This window comes from Gopherus flavomarginatus, chromosome 6 (genome assembly GCF_025201925.1).
Source record: "Gopherus flavomarginatus isolate rGopFla2 chromosome 6, rGopFla2.mat.asm, whole genome shotgun sequence".
Classification (NCBI taxonomy): Eukaryota; Metazoa; Chordata; order Testudines; family Testudinidae; genus Gopherus; species Gopherus flavomarginatus.
In genome coordinates this window covers 136,714,031-136,728,622 of record NC_066622.1, presented here as the reverse complement: position 1 = coordinate 136,728,622, position 14,592 = coordinate 136,714,031, and the positions used below count along the sequence as shown (strand labels likewise).

The window sequence follows — 14,592 nt, the reverse complement described above, 5'->3', positions numbered from 1 at the left end:
ACACAATGCACAGTCAACCTGTGGGACTTGTTGCCAGGGGATGTTGTGAAGACCAAATGTAAACTGGATTCAAAAAATAATTCTGAATGTTCATGAAGGATAGTCCATCACTGGCTATTAGCCAAGCGGCCAGGACCCCCATCCTGTGCTCTGGTGTTCCTAAGCCTTTGATTGCTTGAAGTTGGGACTGGATGACGGGATGGAACACGTGATAACTGCCTTGTTCTGTTTGCTCCCTCTGAAGCATGCGGCACCAGCCACTGTCAGAAGACAGGATACTGGGCTGGATCAACCATTAGTCTCACCCCGTATGACTGTTCTTATGACTCCAAGATCTTTGAGTGTTAACAGAAAATTTAGACTCCATCATTTTGTATGGGTAGTTGGGATGGTTTTCCCACGTGCCGTACTTTGCACTTAACATTGAATTTCATTGGGTGTGGTGGAAGAGAGTGTCTGGCAGGAGGCAGCTGCCTGCTCCCCTCTTGACCGTTCAGCATAGCCCCATTTGCTTCACCTGCACAGGGAGCAAGACGAGTCTCAGGTGCTGAGACTGCCCAGCCATTGCAGGGAGTAGAAAGCTTCCCCCATGCCCCACCCCCTAGACCAGTGGTTACAGTGTGCGTGGCAGTCCCACCCCCCAATAGAATCCTCATTCTGTGCACCAACAGTTTTCCCCTTTTTAAAGCAAAGGAAATGGACCCACAAAAAGCTACACTAGAAACATTAAGGTTGCAAAGTCAAGCCCTCAAAAGTTGAGGCCCCTGAATTAAGGCTGCCTGTGCAACTTGAATTTGGCCCCCTCATGTCTATGCATTTAGATATGGTCTTCACATGTTATTTTCCTCCCAGAGGACTCCTGCCTCATTCAGTGCACAGGATGGCGGGTGCTCTCTTAATGCCCAGCTATACAAGAGTTTGTTTTATCCTCATTGTTCAGGGAGTGGTCTCGTGCCTCATTTACTGCACACTTACCCAAACTCTGCTGTGAAGACAAGTCAGTAATTTCCTCACAGCATTTAGCAGTATAGTATTTAAGGGCTGGTCTACAGAGCTTCAGTTTTCTGCACCAGAGGAGGTCTAAGTTTAGTCTGTATTAGCATGTTGTGCACTAACCTTCAAGCTCAGCCTCTCCATGGGCCAATATCTATTAATTGTGGGTACCCAATTTGAGACCTAGGACCTGACTGACCTCCACCCCCCACAATCCCAGAGAAATTTAGTACTTCTTTGCATTCAAAGCCACAGCTCCCATTAACTTCACTTGCAATGTGAGCACTCAGCACTTCTGCAAATCAGACCCTAGTGGCTGGGAAGATTGCTTTAAGAGACTGGCCCAGAACTGCACAGTGCATCTGGCAGAGCCAGGAATAGGATCACAGCACAGTTCAGCTGCCTATATCAGGAGACCCTCCTTTCTCTTTCACTATGCAGCTTCCAACTTCCACAAACCAAGCAAGGGTTCTACAGACAGACAAACAGCCTCCTTCACGGCACAGCCCTGCTCCACCCCCAAAAGCAGATTCATCCCACACACTGAATGAGGCAGAGGGGAGGTGTATGCAATCACGTACCTGTAATTAAAGACTGCCTCATCATGCACACCTCACAAGGCAGGCAAATTAAGGCTGCCTCTGCAACCCTAATTCAGCCATTACCTAACTCTCAAGTGCTTAATTTTGCAAGCATAATTTGTGCTTTTACACACACACACACACACACACACACACACACACACACACACACACACACACACACCAGTATACTATACAACTCCAGCAAGCAGCAGTTTTAGTCACTGGCAATTAACACAAGCACATACAGGGGTTCACATTTTTTTATTATTTAAAAGCTATTTAAGTTTGCAGGCAACTTAGGGACTGCCCTGGGGCCTGCGGTAAGTTTCAAGTGCAGCCTGTCCTTCAAGCAGTAGATCCCTTCTTCAGACCTCGGGAAGGGAAAAGACTAGTGCTGCGGAACATACAACAGCTGTGACATCTGAAGTATGTCAGTGACGCTTGTAAACTGGCATCCACAGTTGTGTCTTTTCCAGTGCCCATCTGGCAATAGTTGCGCTCACTCGGATCTGAGTTAGGTTCTTTTCAAAGGAAGATACAGCAGGTTCTTGTCCTCAGAATGAGGACGTGCAGTCAGAAAGAGGGATCACCAGGCCCATCAGTGAGTACAAGAGAGGATCTCTTTACATCATCTTCTTCCAGCCCATAGTGAAGGGTCAACGCAAAAATTCCATAGTGAACAACAATCTTCTGTATGAAGTAGTAATTACAGGGTGTACAAAAAGACAGCTGCATGGTTAGTGTTCAGAGAAGACACTTCCACCACACTGTCCTCAGAAGTGGGGCAAGTTGGCAGAATGGAGGGAGTCCAGTCTTCTTGGCTATTCACCCTGCAGAGGACTGCCAACAAGAGGCCAAATTAGTGACTTGTGGCTCTTTCCCCTAGTTGGTGAGTCTCTTTTCTAACTCTTCTTCTAAAAGGGGCACAATTTAGCAAGCAGATTGACGATATTTGGTCAGCCAAATGGAAGCCTATACAATCTCATTCAAAGCCAACATCTGAGAGACCAACAGACATGGAGGTGCACATGGGGGGGCGGGGGAGAATGTGTAGTACGTGTCAAGCAGCTTGAGTATAAGCTATGCCAGGGTGTTTATGGAGTGTGGGGAAAGTAGGCAGAGGAATTAATTACATTTTTGGCAGTAGTTCAACATTTGCCAAGGGAGTGGACAGCGTTGTATGCCCATGCTAGTTCCCAGTTTTCTTCCCAAGCTCCAGAATTCAGCTGCTAACTTTGGCCATGACAAGGAGCACCAGTCTCATAGGGAGTTGGCTAGATCAACGTCTAGATTTCTTTTTCTTCTTCCTGTTTCGTTCCTCGCTGTCATCATCATCTGCTTCGCTAGCCGTTGGGGTAGGATCCCTTCGGATGACTCTCTTTTCAACTGTATAGTCCTGTTCTCCCACTCTGGGGTCTCCTTTCACCAGGAATTCCCTGTTCTGGAAGGTTATGGAAACATCAGTCCTTGGGTAGGTGCCATAAACCCTGCGGAGATCCTCCTTCACAAACTCTGGAAGTTCCCGTCTAGGTCCGAAGACCCTTTCGAGTTTCCCCCAATGAAGCTCTCCTCTCATGGTGAAGCCCTGAGGCCATATGTCCTGACCCTGGCTTGGCCTCTGGTATGCTGCATATGGATTGTAGTTTGTATAGGGGTTGTACAGAGACATGGGGGTCACCTGAGAGAAGTGCCAGAAGGGGTGAGGATGGAAGTATGGGTTGTTGCCATAGAAATGATGATACTCTAGTTGGTTTCCTGCATAGTCATGGTGGCCGTTCCAGTCCATGGTGGTGGTGACAGGCCGGCTGTAGAAGTTGTGCATCTGGATAGGAGGGAACATTGTGGAGTTTGGAGATTCAGCCAATCTGCCAGGCCCAAGAGGCAGGTAGGTGTATGGGGAGGGCTGGCTCATGCTTGGATAATGCTCTTGAGGCACAAAACCATAATGGTACATGGTCCAGATCCTTGTCTCAAACAGGGGTCATTGCTTCAAAGCAACTTGTGTTCTGAGCTGTGGAAATAAACAGAAGATACTGAGGACAGGAGAAAAGAGACATAGATGTAGATAATTTCCATCCCAGCATTGTTCATGCAGCATGCTGGATAACAAATGAGTTTCATATAACTAAAGCATACTGAGCAATTAACTAGCCTAGAGGAACAAAAAAAAAAATTGTAACACACACCACAGCAGTTCCAGCGTTTCCAATGTACTATCAGGTGACACCCATTCACATGCAACATTTACCCAGATTTCTTGGAGCTGCAGGATTAGGAGTAAGTGTTGCCAAAAAAAGAAAAAAGCCACCATCAGCCATCTTGTAATTGGTTTTTGACATGACTCAATTAGCTATTCTGACACTCCTGTAGGTTAATTCTTGGTTTCTTCCAGAAGCAAAAAGTTAAGTTTAAAGGGTTTGGGTTTTTCTAAAATCTCACTCACCTTTCTCTAGTTACTGGTTAGGTCTGAACATGCCTGTCTAGGTTAGGACCTCACCAGTGAAATTCCATTCCAATTCCTCAACCAGCCTCATCACCAGTACCAGCAGTGTATTAAGCAACATGATTAACATCTGTTACATGTTATTCATTCTCATCCTCTCCCCTGGGGGAAAGTTATGTGCCATGTATGTAGGTTTATATTAGCGAAGGCAGGACAAAGAAGGGCACACGGGGGGCTGGAACAATTTATATAGTGGAGGTGCTGACAGCCATTGAACCAAACTGTAAACCCTGCATTTGATGGAAACCACTTGAAGCCAGGAGTGTGGTAGCACCCATAGTTCCAGCACATATGGAAATGCAATATGCACTTGAAGCAGAAGGTGGTGATGCTTCTCATGTTTGTGGGGCCTGGTGAGGATCGTTCATAGTGCGGGAAAACCTCCCCTCTCCTGCACAGACATGCTTTGCCCAGAAGATGGATGACATTTCTTCTTCTCCTCAAGCAGAATGGGGCTAAGCATGGCCCTCAGCCCAGAGCTTTAGGTACCCTGCAGTCAGGGCATTATCCTTTTCTTCAAGGCACTCTGAGACCTTGAAGAAAAAGGACCTCAACCTGGGCTGTGTTTCATGGGAAGCTAGCATGGAGAGCAGAGGAGAGTGTTGGTGCACTTACCCCAACCCAGGTCACTGGGGAGATAATGCAGTATACCAGCTACAAATGGCTCCTGTAGTTTACCAGAATAAGTTGCACAACCATTTTACACTGGTGCAGGGCTTCTGCTGTAAATACACTAGTGCTGATATCCCCAGTTTAAACAGGCCCTACCCTGTTGCCTGCCTTCCAACAATGCAGATACTGAAGTGATAGGCAGAGTATAAACCTAGGCAGATTATAGCGGCTCCTGAGATCAAACATCAGAAAGCAACCCATCCAGACTTGAGGCAACTGACTGGTGGTTCATTTGGTACCATAAGTGCACACTAGTAACTGATCTGAGGCCATCAACTCAATTGACTGAGAAACCTATTTCTAATGCACCCATCAGAAAGAACGTAAAAAGAACCAGGAGAGGAACCGAATTGAAAATAGATTAACCACCACAGGTGTGATGAAGTAGAGGGTCACTTCCTAAAGAGAGTCATCTGGTTGCATCATTCTGATCCACTTGGATGCTAACCTGGCTTTGTTCATGCTGTGATGAATCGATTCCCACTTAGGAACAGATGCAGTGCATATAGACCCAACACGATCACATCCCTGGACACTAGCTGCAATGCTGACCAAGCTGAACAGGTTAGGCACGCCACATTCATTCAACAATGGTCACCTCCACAACAAGCTACCCCCCCATGCCTATGATCAGCATTTTAGTTCAACTTCTACACGTTTCCTCATCTTTAGATGGAGTGTGCAGAATTAAAGCTGTATTGGTCAGCCTGGAATGGATCTTTCTATTCCCTTGTTGGTTGGGTCCTACTCCAAGAATATCGTTTCCTCTAAGAAAAAGGTAGGGGTGTGTGTGGGTGTGGGTGTGTGTGTGGACATTGTTGACAATCTCAATGAGGAGGCTGGTTCTTTAAGAGCAGGAAGGGGGGCAGAGAGAAACCAGGCCTGTGTAGTGAGCACAATAATCAGTGAGAGTTAGACACAATGAAGGGAGATTTTTATTCCCCTCTTCCAAGTGGATCTGAAGTGACTTGGGAGCTGGTGGAGGTGTCGGACAATAGCTTGTGATGTGGTCATGCCACAGTCTGGAATGGCAGAGAAGCAAGTTATAGAACTGTCAGAATTGTGAGCTGAAGGGCTAGATAAGCATCTCAGCAGGGATGGAGTTGAGGCAATATGCTTGGATCAGAATGGAGTGTTGCATGCTGGGACCTCGACTAGCATGACTGCACTCTGTTTTATGCAAGGATCATGGCCCGTCCCCGGGGTTCCTAGCAAGTTGCCATCACAGCCTTTGTTTGGGCAACCCTGGCTGTTAAGCACTAGATGGAAAGTTGCCAAGATGGCTGGTACAATGAGACTAAATTGCTTTTCCTTGGACTTAACACCAGAGTGAGGACTTCCTTGTTCTACAGTCAGCCAGAATAACTTCTGCTTGTTAGCGTTCAGAGCTGGATCAAGCCTGCTGTTATGCAAGTTGGAGACTCCCAAGGAATCAAGAGGGATGCACAGCAGCATATCACATGCCAGACCACAGAAAGTTCAGGCACCATTTCCCACCGAGCCAGATCGCTCACCGATAGGGCATTAGCACAATGCAGACAATACACTACAGCACTTTCACAAGCCCACATTCCTCAACCATCTAGTGCTGTCCTGCTTCTTCACCTCAGGGCTCTACCTTGAGACAGAAGAAATCTCTTAAGGTAGCCATGGCAGAGACTTGCTTTTTTACACACTGACATCTGGAGGTCTTGGGCCCAGTTTGCCAAGTGTGTGTGTAACCCACACACCTTCTGGATGTGGTGGTCTGTGCCATCTAGTGGCACCGAGACCAGAGTTAAAATGAGTCTGCTCTACAGCCTTACCTAAGAGCCGGTGGTTCTTAGTTCATGTGTTAGAGGCTCATGCACAAAGGTCCCCAGTTTGATCCTGCCTGCCGACAACCGGGGTCTGTCAGCGTTACATGTGCAGTATTTATCTAATAGTGCTATTGCCGTACAAACACCTCAAGGGCACCCCCAAATGAGAATCAAGACCCTGCGCTAACTGGTCTACAGACAACAAGACTGCTCCTGACCCAGAAGAGCTTCAATCATGGACAATTGAAACGCACTTTGTGCCATCTCTGCATTGCTGGGCACAGGATAAATTGATGTTCTAGACCCTCCCGTTCTCTCTTCCACATTCCATTTTCGGGGTCTTGCAGAAGAGGGGGTTTGAAGTGGTAGCTAGTGCAATGCACCAACACACACTGCTCCCACAAGGCTGTATCTCTCAGACACTTCAACACCCATCCCAGGTGTCTGAGCCTGTATTAACAGCAGTTGTAGCCTTAGGCCTCTTGGCATAATTGGACCTACAAATTTACTTAATTTAAGAAGTAGCTGTAAATTCATAAGACACCATAACAGAGCAACAAGTGATAATGGGAAAGAGATGGACTCAAATTAGTTGAAACAAAAAGGCCTCTTGCTATAAACTCAACAACTGTGTTAAGGTCATGCCTGGTACACATGAACAATGTGAGACTGGAGGGGGGCAGGGAAGAGGAAGTGAGACAAAATTAGTGTTAGAAGTTAGTCTTAACTGGGGAACAAAATGGGCAGAAAAGTCCTTCTACCCCCACCTGCAAAATGCTCCCTTTTGGGGATCTTTAAAAAGATGATTTTTGGGGAAAAAAATTAATAGAAGCAGCGGTCTACAAACAGCCACTGCAGCCAGCTTTGTCCTCATGGCTGTCACCTCCCCAGAGACAAACTAGCAAGGATAGGAAAAGCATTTCTCTCCCCTTGTGTGCGCGCGTTTTTCTTAGGAAATGGGAACCGACTTACAACAAGGTCCAGCCCATCTCAACCTTTAACTTCTCTCCCCCCCACATCCCCAATCTCCAAAACCAAAACCAAACAAAAATAGTTTTTACCATCTTAGATACCAGCAAAAAGACAGTCAGACATGGGCATTTTCTTCCCTTTCAAAAAAAAGCAAGGAGGGATGCTGTTCAAATATGAGCCTTATTTAATACTCAGCATTTCAAAGGCTCCATTTCTCTTTTCTGTATCTTTAGATAAGGGATTTTTAAAGGGAGTGTTTGCCATGGTACTAAGCAGGCTGAGGCCTCAGAATACCAAGCCCTGAACCTTGTTTAACAATGTTGAGCAGTGATAGGGTCTTGTTGACACCTCTGAACTCTTTGGGCCCATTTATTCCATCTAAATTAATAGAACAGGCCTTTGCAACCTATTTGCCCACATAGCACCCTGCTGTGCATACAAGAGCAACAGATGTCTACAGTCACTCACAGTCACACCCCACCAGAATCTTTCATTGCACTCAGTGGCTTCCCTGCTTGGAAAGTGGGGCTTTGACTCCAATCCATGGTCCATATCAGGATGGTCACTTGAAGCAGCAAAGTATGGCAGACATGCTGGGGATCAGCCCACCACCACTTCAGCAGCTTCCTGCCTGTACCCCTAACTCCCAGGGGTGCAGGCAGGAAGCTGCTGAGGTGGTGGTGGGCTACCCTGAGGGAGGAAGGGTGGAATAAAGTGACAAAGTGGGGATAAAGTTTAGAGCTGGCTATGGCCAGTGGCTGCTTTGCTGGATAACAGCAAGCAAGTAGTGCAGACGCACAAGGCACCAGCGTTGCTACAGCCGCTTTCAATTCTAATGCCCAGTAGGTACAAGTCACTGCTGAAATGCAGCCACCCCTGGGATGGACGGTGACAATCTAAACAGTGCACAGCATGTTACCCAGGCACTCAGCACAGAATCACACCTGGACCTCCTGTATCTTAGGGAGCAGTGGGAAGAAGGAACCCCGGAGCCCTCAGGTCAGAGTCACTGTAAACAAGAGTGCAAAACAGACACTTTTGGACATGGCCATTTCTGGACAGCAAGCACACCCAGCCAGAAAGGGCCGTGGTGAGCTTCACACCTCAAGCAGCTAGGAAAAAGGCCATTACCTGTCTCTGTAGGCAGCAGTGTGCTTTGTTTCCTTAGAAAAGATTTCAAGCTCTGCTATGCTTCCCTCTTTGGAAATCAGGCATACCCAGAGTGGAGTCAACCAGGTTGTTTGCTTAACGAGGAAAGACACTGTAGCATAACCCTTGAAGAGACTCACACCAAGCTCCAGACCTTACCTCTGATTCTTTAATTTTAAAGGCTCTGGCATCTCCAGAGGAATTCTCAGACTAGCTAACCTGCAGACTAGCCAACTATTGTGTTAGTAACCACTCCAAGCTCCTCCCAAGCCTGGGCACATTCCAGGCAGCTATGGTTACTAGACAATGAGTAACAAGTACTAACCTGCCAAAAAGGGACCTGTTGAGAGAGGTTTGTCGGTTTCCCCCACCTAAATGTTCTTCTTCCCAACTTCGAATGTGCCCTTCTCAATGGCCCCCTCCCCAATTAGGAGGGTGTTCACCCCAACCCAGCTGGTGCTGCAGTCAAGGCCACCCACAAAATGGAGAGACTGCCTTAGAAAATACAAAAACAAAAACACACATTACTAGTTGACACATGATCTTCACCATCTCTGCTTGGAAGAGATTAGGACAGTTCACATAACCCATGAGGTAGACTTGGGCATGATAATGGAGTGCATCTGCTCTTCTCCCTCTGCATCCGTTCATCTTGCATAGGCCTCCTCTAAACCTTTCACAACATCTGGCCACTGCTGATGGAATCAAGTCAAAGTCTCAAACATGGGTCTGGAAGGGCCCTTGAGAGGTCATTAAGTCCAGCCCCCAGCACTGAAGCAGGACAAAGTAAATCTGTCAGAGATTAACCACCAGCAACGGGGATTCTCACAGCCTCCCTAGGAAGCTTATTCCAGAGTTTAACTACACTCATAGTTAGAAAGCTTTCCCCAATATTCAACTTAAATCTCCCTTGCTGCAGATTAAGCCCATTACACCCCTTGTACAACCTGCAGTGGACATGGAGAACAGTCAATCACGGTTCTCTTTATGAACAGCCCTTACCATATTTGAAGACTTACCAGATTTCTACCCCCCACCTCAGTCAAGACTAAACACACCCAGTATTTTAAAAATCTTTCCTCATAGGTCAGGTTTTCTAAACCTCTCTCGATTTGTCTAGATCTTGCCTAAAGTGGAGCACCCAGACTCAGACGATACCCCAGCTGAGGCTCCCCAGTGCAGGTAGAGCAGGACCATTAGCTCCTGTGCTCTGCACATGACACTCCTGTTACTATGCCCTAGACCAGGGGTAGGCAGCCTATAGGACGTGCGCCGAAGGTGGCATGTGAGCTGATTTTCAGTGGCACTCACACTACCTGGGTCCTGGCCACTGGTCTGGGGGAGCCTCTGCTTTTTAATTTAAAATTTTAAATGAAGCTTCTTAAACATTTTTAAAAACCTTATTTACTTTACATACAATAGTTTAGTTATATATTACAGACTTGTAGAAAGACACCTTCTAAAAACATTAAAATGTATTACTGGCACGCAAAACCTTAAATTAGAGTGAATAAATGAAGACTTGGCTCACCACTTCTGAAGGGTTGCCAAGCCCTGCCCTACACTGATATTATCCTGTTCCATAACTGCATCACGTTGACTCATTCAATCTGAGATTGACTAAACCCCCCGATCCTTTTCAGCAGTACTGCCACCTAGCCAGTTAGTCTCCGTTTTGTAGTTGTGCATTTGATTTTTCCTTGCTTAGTGAAGTACTTTGCACTTATCTTTACTGAATTTCATCTTGTTGATTTCAGGCCAATGCTCCAATTCAGCAAGGTCATTTTGAATTCTAATTCTGCCTGCCAAGGTACTTGCAACCCCTCCCAGCTGGGTGTCACCTGCAAGTTTCACAAGTACATTCTCCTTTCATCAGGAAGTCAATGAAAATATTGTATAGTACAAGACCCAAAACTGACTCTGTGGGACCCCACCAGATACATCCAGCTGTTCTCTCTCAAACTGGCAAGAAGTTATTTTGAGGACAGTCTTCCAACCAGTTGTACACCCACCTTTAGTAATCTCATTCAGACGACACTTCCCTAGGTTGCTTATGATGTCTAGACTATCAAGAGCCTCACACACACAAAAAACCCACAAACACCACATCTTCTGCTCCCTGCCCCCCACTAGGCCAGTAACCCTGTCAAAGGAGGAAATCAGGTTGGTTTGGCATTTGTTCCTGAAAATCCATGCTGGCTATTACTTTTAACCCTATTATCCCCTAGGTGCTTACAAATTGAAGAGCCTTTTCCACTGCAGCTCAGAATGAAACCTGCATAAATCTAGTTCTGAGTAGCAGCCATGTTAATCTGTATTCCCAAAAAGAACAGGAGTACTTGTGGCACCTTAGAGGCTAACAAATTTGAGCATAAGCTTTTGTGGGCTACAGCCCACTTCATCGGATGCACAGAATGGAACATGTAGTGAGGAGATTATTATATATATAACCCCCCCCCCCTCACCCCTATGGGTGGTATGTGTCTTCCTCAAACTCGGATCCTCTACCAGAGGCCTGGGAGTTTGAGGATTCTGCGCAGTATCTTAGCTGTTCCTAGCACTGCACTCTTCTGGACAGAGAGCTCTGATGTTGTTCCTGGGATCTGTTGGAGCCACTCACCCAGCTTAGGAGTCACAGCCCCGAGTGCTCCTACCACCACTGGGACCACTTTGGCCTTCACTTTCCACATCCTCTCTAGTTCCTCTTTCAGGCCCTGGTACTTCTGCAGCTTCTCATACTCCTTCCTGATGTTGCTGTCACTTGGCACTGCTATATCTATCACCATCGCTGTCTTCTGGTCCTTATCTATTACCACGATGTCTGGTTGATTGGCCAGTACTTGCTAGTCCGTCTGGATCTGGAAGTCCCACAGAATCTTAGCCCTGCTATTCTCCACAACCTTCTGTGGAATCTCCCATCTGGTCTTGGGAGGATCTAGCCCATACGCTGTGCAGATGTTCCTGTACACAATGCCAGCCACTTGGTTGTGCCGTTCAGTGTATGCTGTTCCTGCCTGCATCTTACATCCTGCCACTATGTGTTGGACTGTCTCTGAGGCCTCTCTGCACAGTCTGCACCTTGGGTCCTCTCTAGTATGGTAGACCCCTGCTTCAATGGATCTGGTGCTCAGTGCCTGTTCCTGTGCTGCTATGATCAGTGCCTCAGTGCTGTCTTTTAGTCCAGCCCTTTCCAGCCACTGGTAGGATTTCCCAATGTCAGCCACCTCAGCTATCTGTCGATGGTACATCCCATGCAGGATCTTGTCTTGCCATGGCGCTTCTTCTGCTTGGTCTTCCTCTCATGTCTGCTGCCGCCTCAGGCATTCTCTCAGCAGCTCATCTTTGGGGGCCATCTTACTGATGTACTCCTGGATGCTTCTTCGGGTTTCGTCCAGGACAGTGGCTTTGACGCTCACCAAGCCCTGCCCGCCTTCTTTCCGGCTGGAATACAGTCTCTGGGTGTTGGACTTGGGGTGTGTGTGTGTGTGTGTGTGTGTGTGTGTGTGTGTGTACACACACACACACACAGAACATGAAAAGGTGGAATAGCCATATAAACTCTAAGAGGCTAATTAAGATGAGCTATAATCAGCAGGAGGAAAAAAACACTTTAGTGATAATCAAGATGGCCCATTTCAGACAGTTGACAAGAAAGTGTGAGGATACTTAACATGGGGAAATAGATTCAATCTTTGTAATGACTCAGCCATTCCAAGTATCTATTCAAGCCTAAATTAATGGAGCATTGCTGGCATGTACATTGGCCAAACCGGACAGTCTCTATGCAAAAGAATAAATGGACACAAATCTGACATTAGGAATCATAACATTCAAAAACCAGTGGGAGAACACTTCAGCCTCTCTGGTCACTCAACAACAGATTTAAAGGTGGCAATTTTGCAACAGAAAAGCTTCAAAAGTCTCCGGCGAGAAACTGCTAAACTTGAATATGCAAACTAGATATCATTAATTTAGGCTTGAACAGAGACTGGGAATGGCTGAGTCATTACACAGATTGACTATTTCCCCATGTAAAGTATCCTCACACCTCTTGTCAACTATCTGAAAGGGGCCATCTTGATTATCACTACAAAAGTGTTTTTTCCTCCTGCTGATTATAGCTCGTATTAAAGTTAGCCTCTTAGAGTTGATAGATAAACAGAACATGAAAAGGTGGAAGTAGCCCTATCTCCTTCCTATATGTTCCATTCTATGCATCTGATGAAGTGAGCTGTAGCCCACGAAAGCTTATGCTCAAATAAATTTGTTGGTCTCTAAGGTGCCACAAGGACTCCTGTTTTTTTTTTTTTTTTAAGATATATGCAGAGGAGCATGCTTCAGTGCTGACTTGTGCCACACAGAATTACTATGGATCAATAATCAAGTTGAAACCAAAAACATTTGCAGCATACAACCAGAGGGTTAGTTCAAATGTGCAGAATATTTACCTCAGCTACCCTAATCCAATTCAGGCACTCAAAAAGACAGTTCTTCAGGGTGCCTTTTGAAATAGCAGGGACTCCATCCCCAAATGATCACATTGCCAGTTCTCTCTCTATTTAATGCCAGCTGTTTTCACAAGGGAGAGGTTTTGCTGATCAAGTTGTCATCAGAGCTGCTTTGCTGCTGGACTAGTCCAGGACCAACCCCCCCTGATATAATCAGATTTAGTGTGGAGAAGCAGCCAGATATTTTATCATGTCATCAGGTCTGGGCTGGATGGATTCAGAGCCCAAGGTTTCTGCTCTAAAGTGTTACCTGCCAGAGTACTCATGAATGCAAAAAAAGGTGGGGAGGGGGGCAAGAAGGGGAGAGATAACAAGGGTCTAATAATAAAGTGACCCAAGAATGTTCACCACACTGCCTGAGAATCTTCCAGAGTTTAATACCAAGTTGTTAAACACTTGCCTTGCATTCCCCTACCCTACCTTCCTGGAGAGTAAATGCATGATTTATTGGTTCTACAAGACAAACTTATTCCTTCGATAGCCTCATGCTGCTTGTCAAAATCTCGTGGAAAAAGGAAATCTGAGACAGCCAGGACTTGCATCTAACTGGATATTCTACCAAACAAAAACCAAAAAAAAAAAAACAAACACGCAACACTCAAAGGGATTAGAGTTCGGTTCTTTATGGTCTTCTTCTTCCACCCATCCCAGGGCCACAGCTCTTTTGGAGCTCCCCAAGAAAAGTAGGATCTGAGCGCATTTCAGAAGTTGCATACCCCTCTGTCCCATAGGATGAGCAAATCTTGCACTGTTTCAATTAAGCTACACCATTTCAAGGAGGCTCTGGAGGAGGTTCACCACACGGCAGGACCTTTGTTAGAGTAGAGGCCTTACTTGAGAGTTTTCCAATAAATCTTTAATCAATGCACTGAGAGAGTTTCCAAAACACTGTTGCTTAGGAGCATAAGTCCCACTGACTTAGAGTCACCTAAACACTAGTGGAAAAACCAATCATGTTAGAGTGGGGGCTTCCAAATTTGTTCTCCCTCAGTGATGCTTCTGCTCAAGTGGATTGCATTAACAAGACAAGACAGGATTTTTCCCACCAACTGTTGCTGGTGTCAAGCGGAGTCCTTTATACCTCATTACCAAGAACAACAAGACATAGCATCAGAGAAATCAGAGATGGAGCAGGGAAGCTTTCTTAGCTTGTCTTTTCTACCCACTCTTTTTGCTTCCTCTGACCAATGCAAGATTGAAGAAAAGAGCCCTCGAATGTTCTATAGAACAGTCTAGGTTCAGCAATACTCAGGAATCTTGACCTTAGAGTTTAAGCCAACATGTTTGTTGGGGAAGCAGGAAAGAGCAGCGTTGTTTTGTTCTTCCACAGCTAGCATCAGTTAGCTAAGCAGATGTGACTGGCTCTCTCTTTCTAAAAAAATAAAAAAAGCTCTAGCTCAACCAGGAAGCTA

General features: G+C 46.1%; 1 protein-coding gene across 1 annotated transcript; it reads right to left on the bottom strand.

Moving 5' to 3' along the window:
* Positions 1 to 1,831: 1,831 nt before the first annotated feature.
* C6H10orf95 (chromosome 6 C10orf95 homolog) lies at positions 1,832 to 8,890 on the bottom strand. Its single transcript, XM_050958234.1, has 2 exons — positions 8,655 to 8,890; positions 1,832 to 3,588 (listed from the first exon to the last, which is right to left on the bottom strand). The coding sequence occupies exon 2, from the start codon at positions 3,529 to 3,531 to the stop codon at positions 2,857 to 2,859; it is 675 nt and encodes a 224-aa protein (XP_050814191.1). The 5' UTR covers positions 3,532 to 3,588; positions 8,655 to 8,890; the 3' UTR covers positions 1,832 to 2,856.
* Between the last annotated feature and the right edge of the window lie 5,702 nt (positions 8,891 to 14,592).

Excerpts from the sequence above, each read along its gene's own strand:
- C6H10orf95 (XM_050958234.1), bottom strand. The coding sequence starts at position 3,531 with ATGTACCATTATGGTTTTGTGCCTCAAGAGCATTATCCAAGCATGAGC.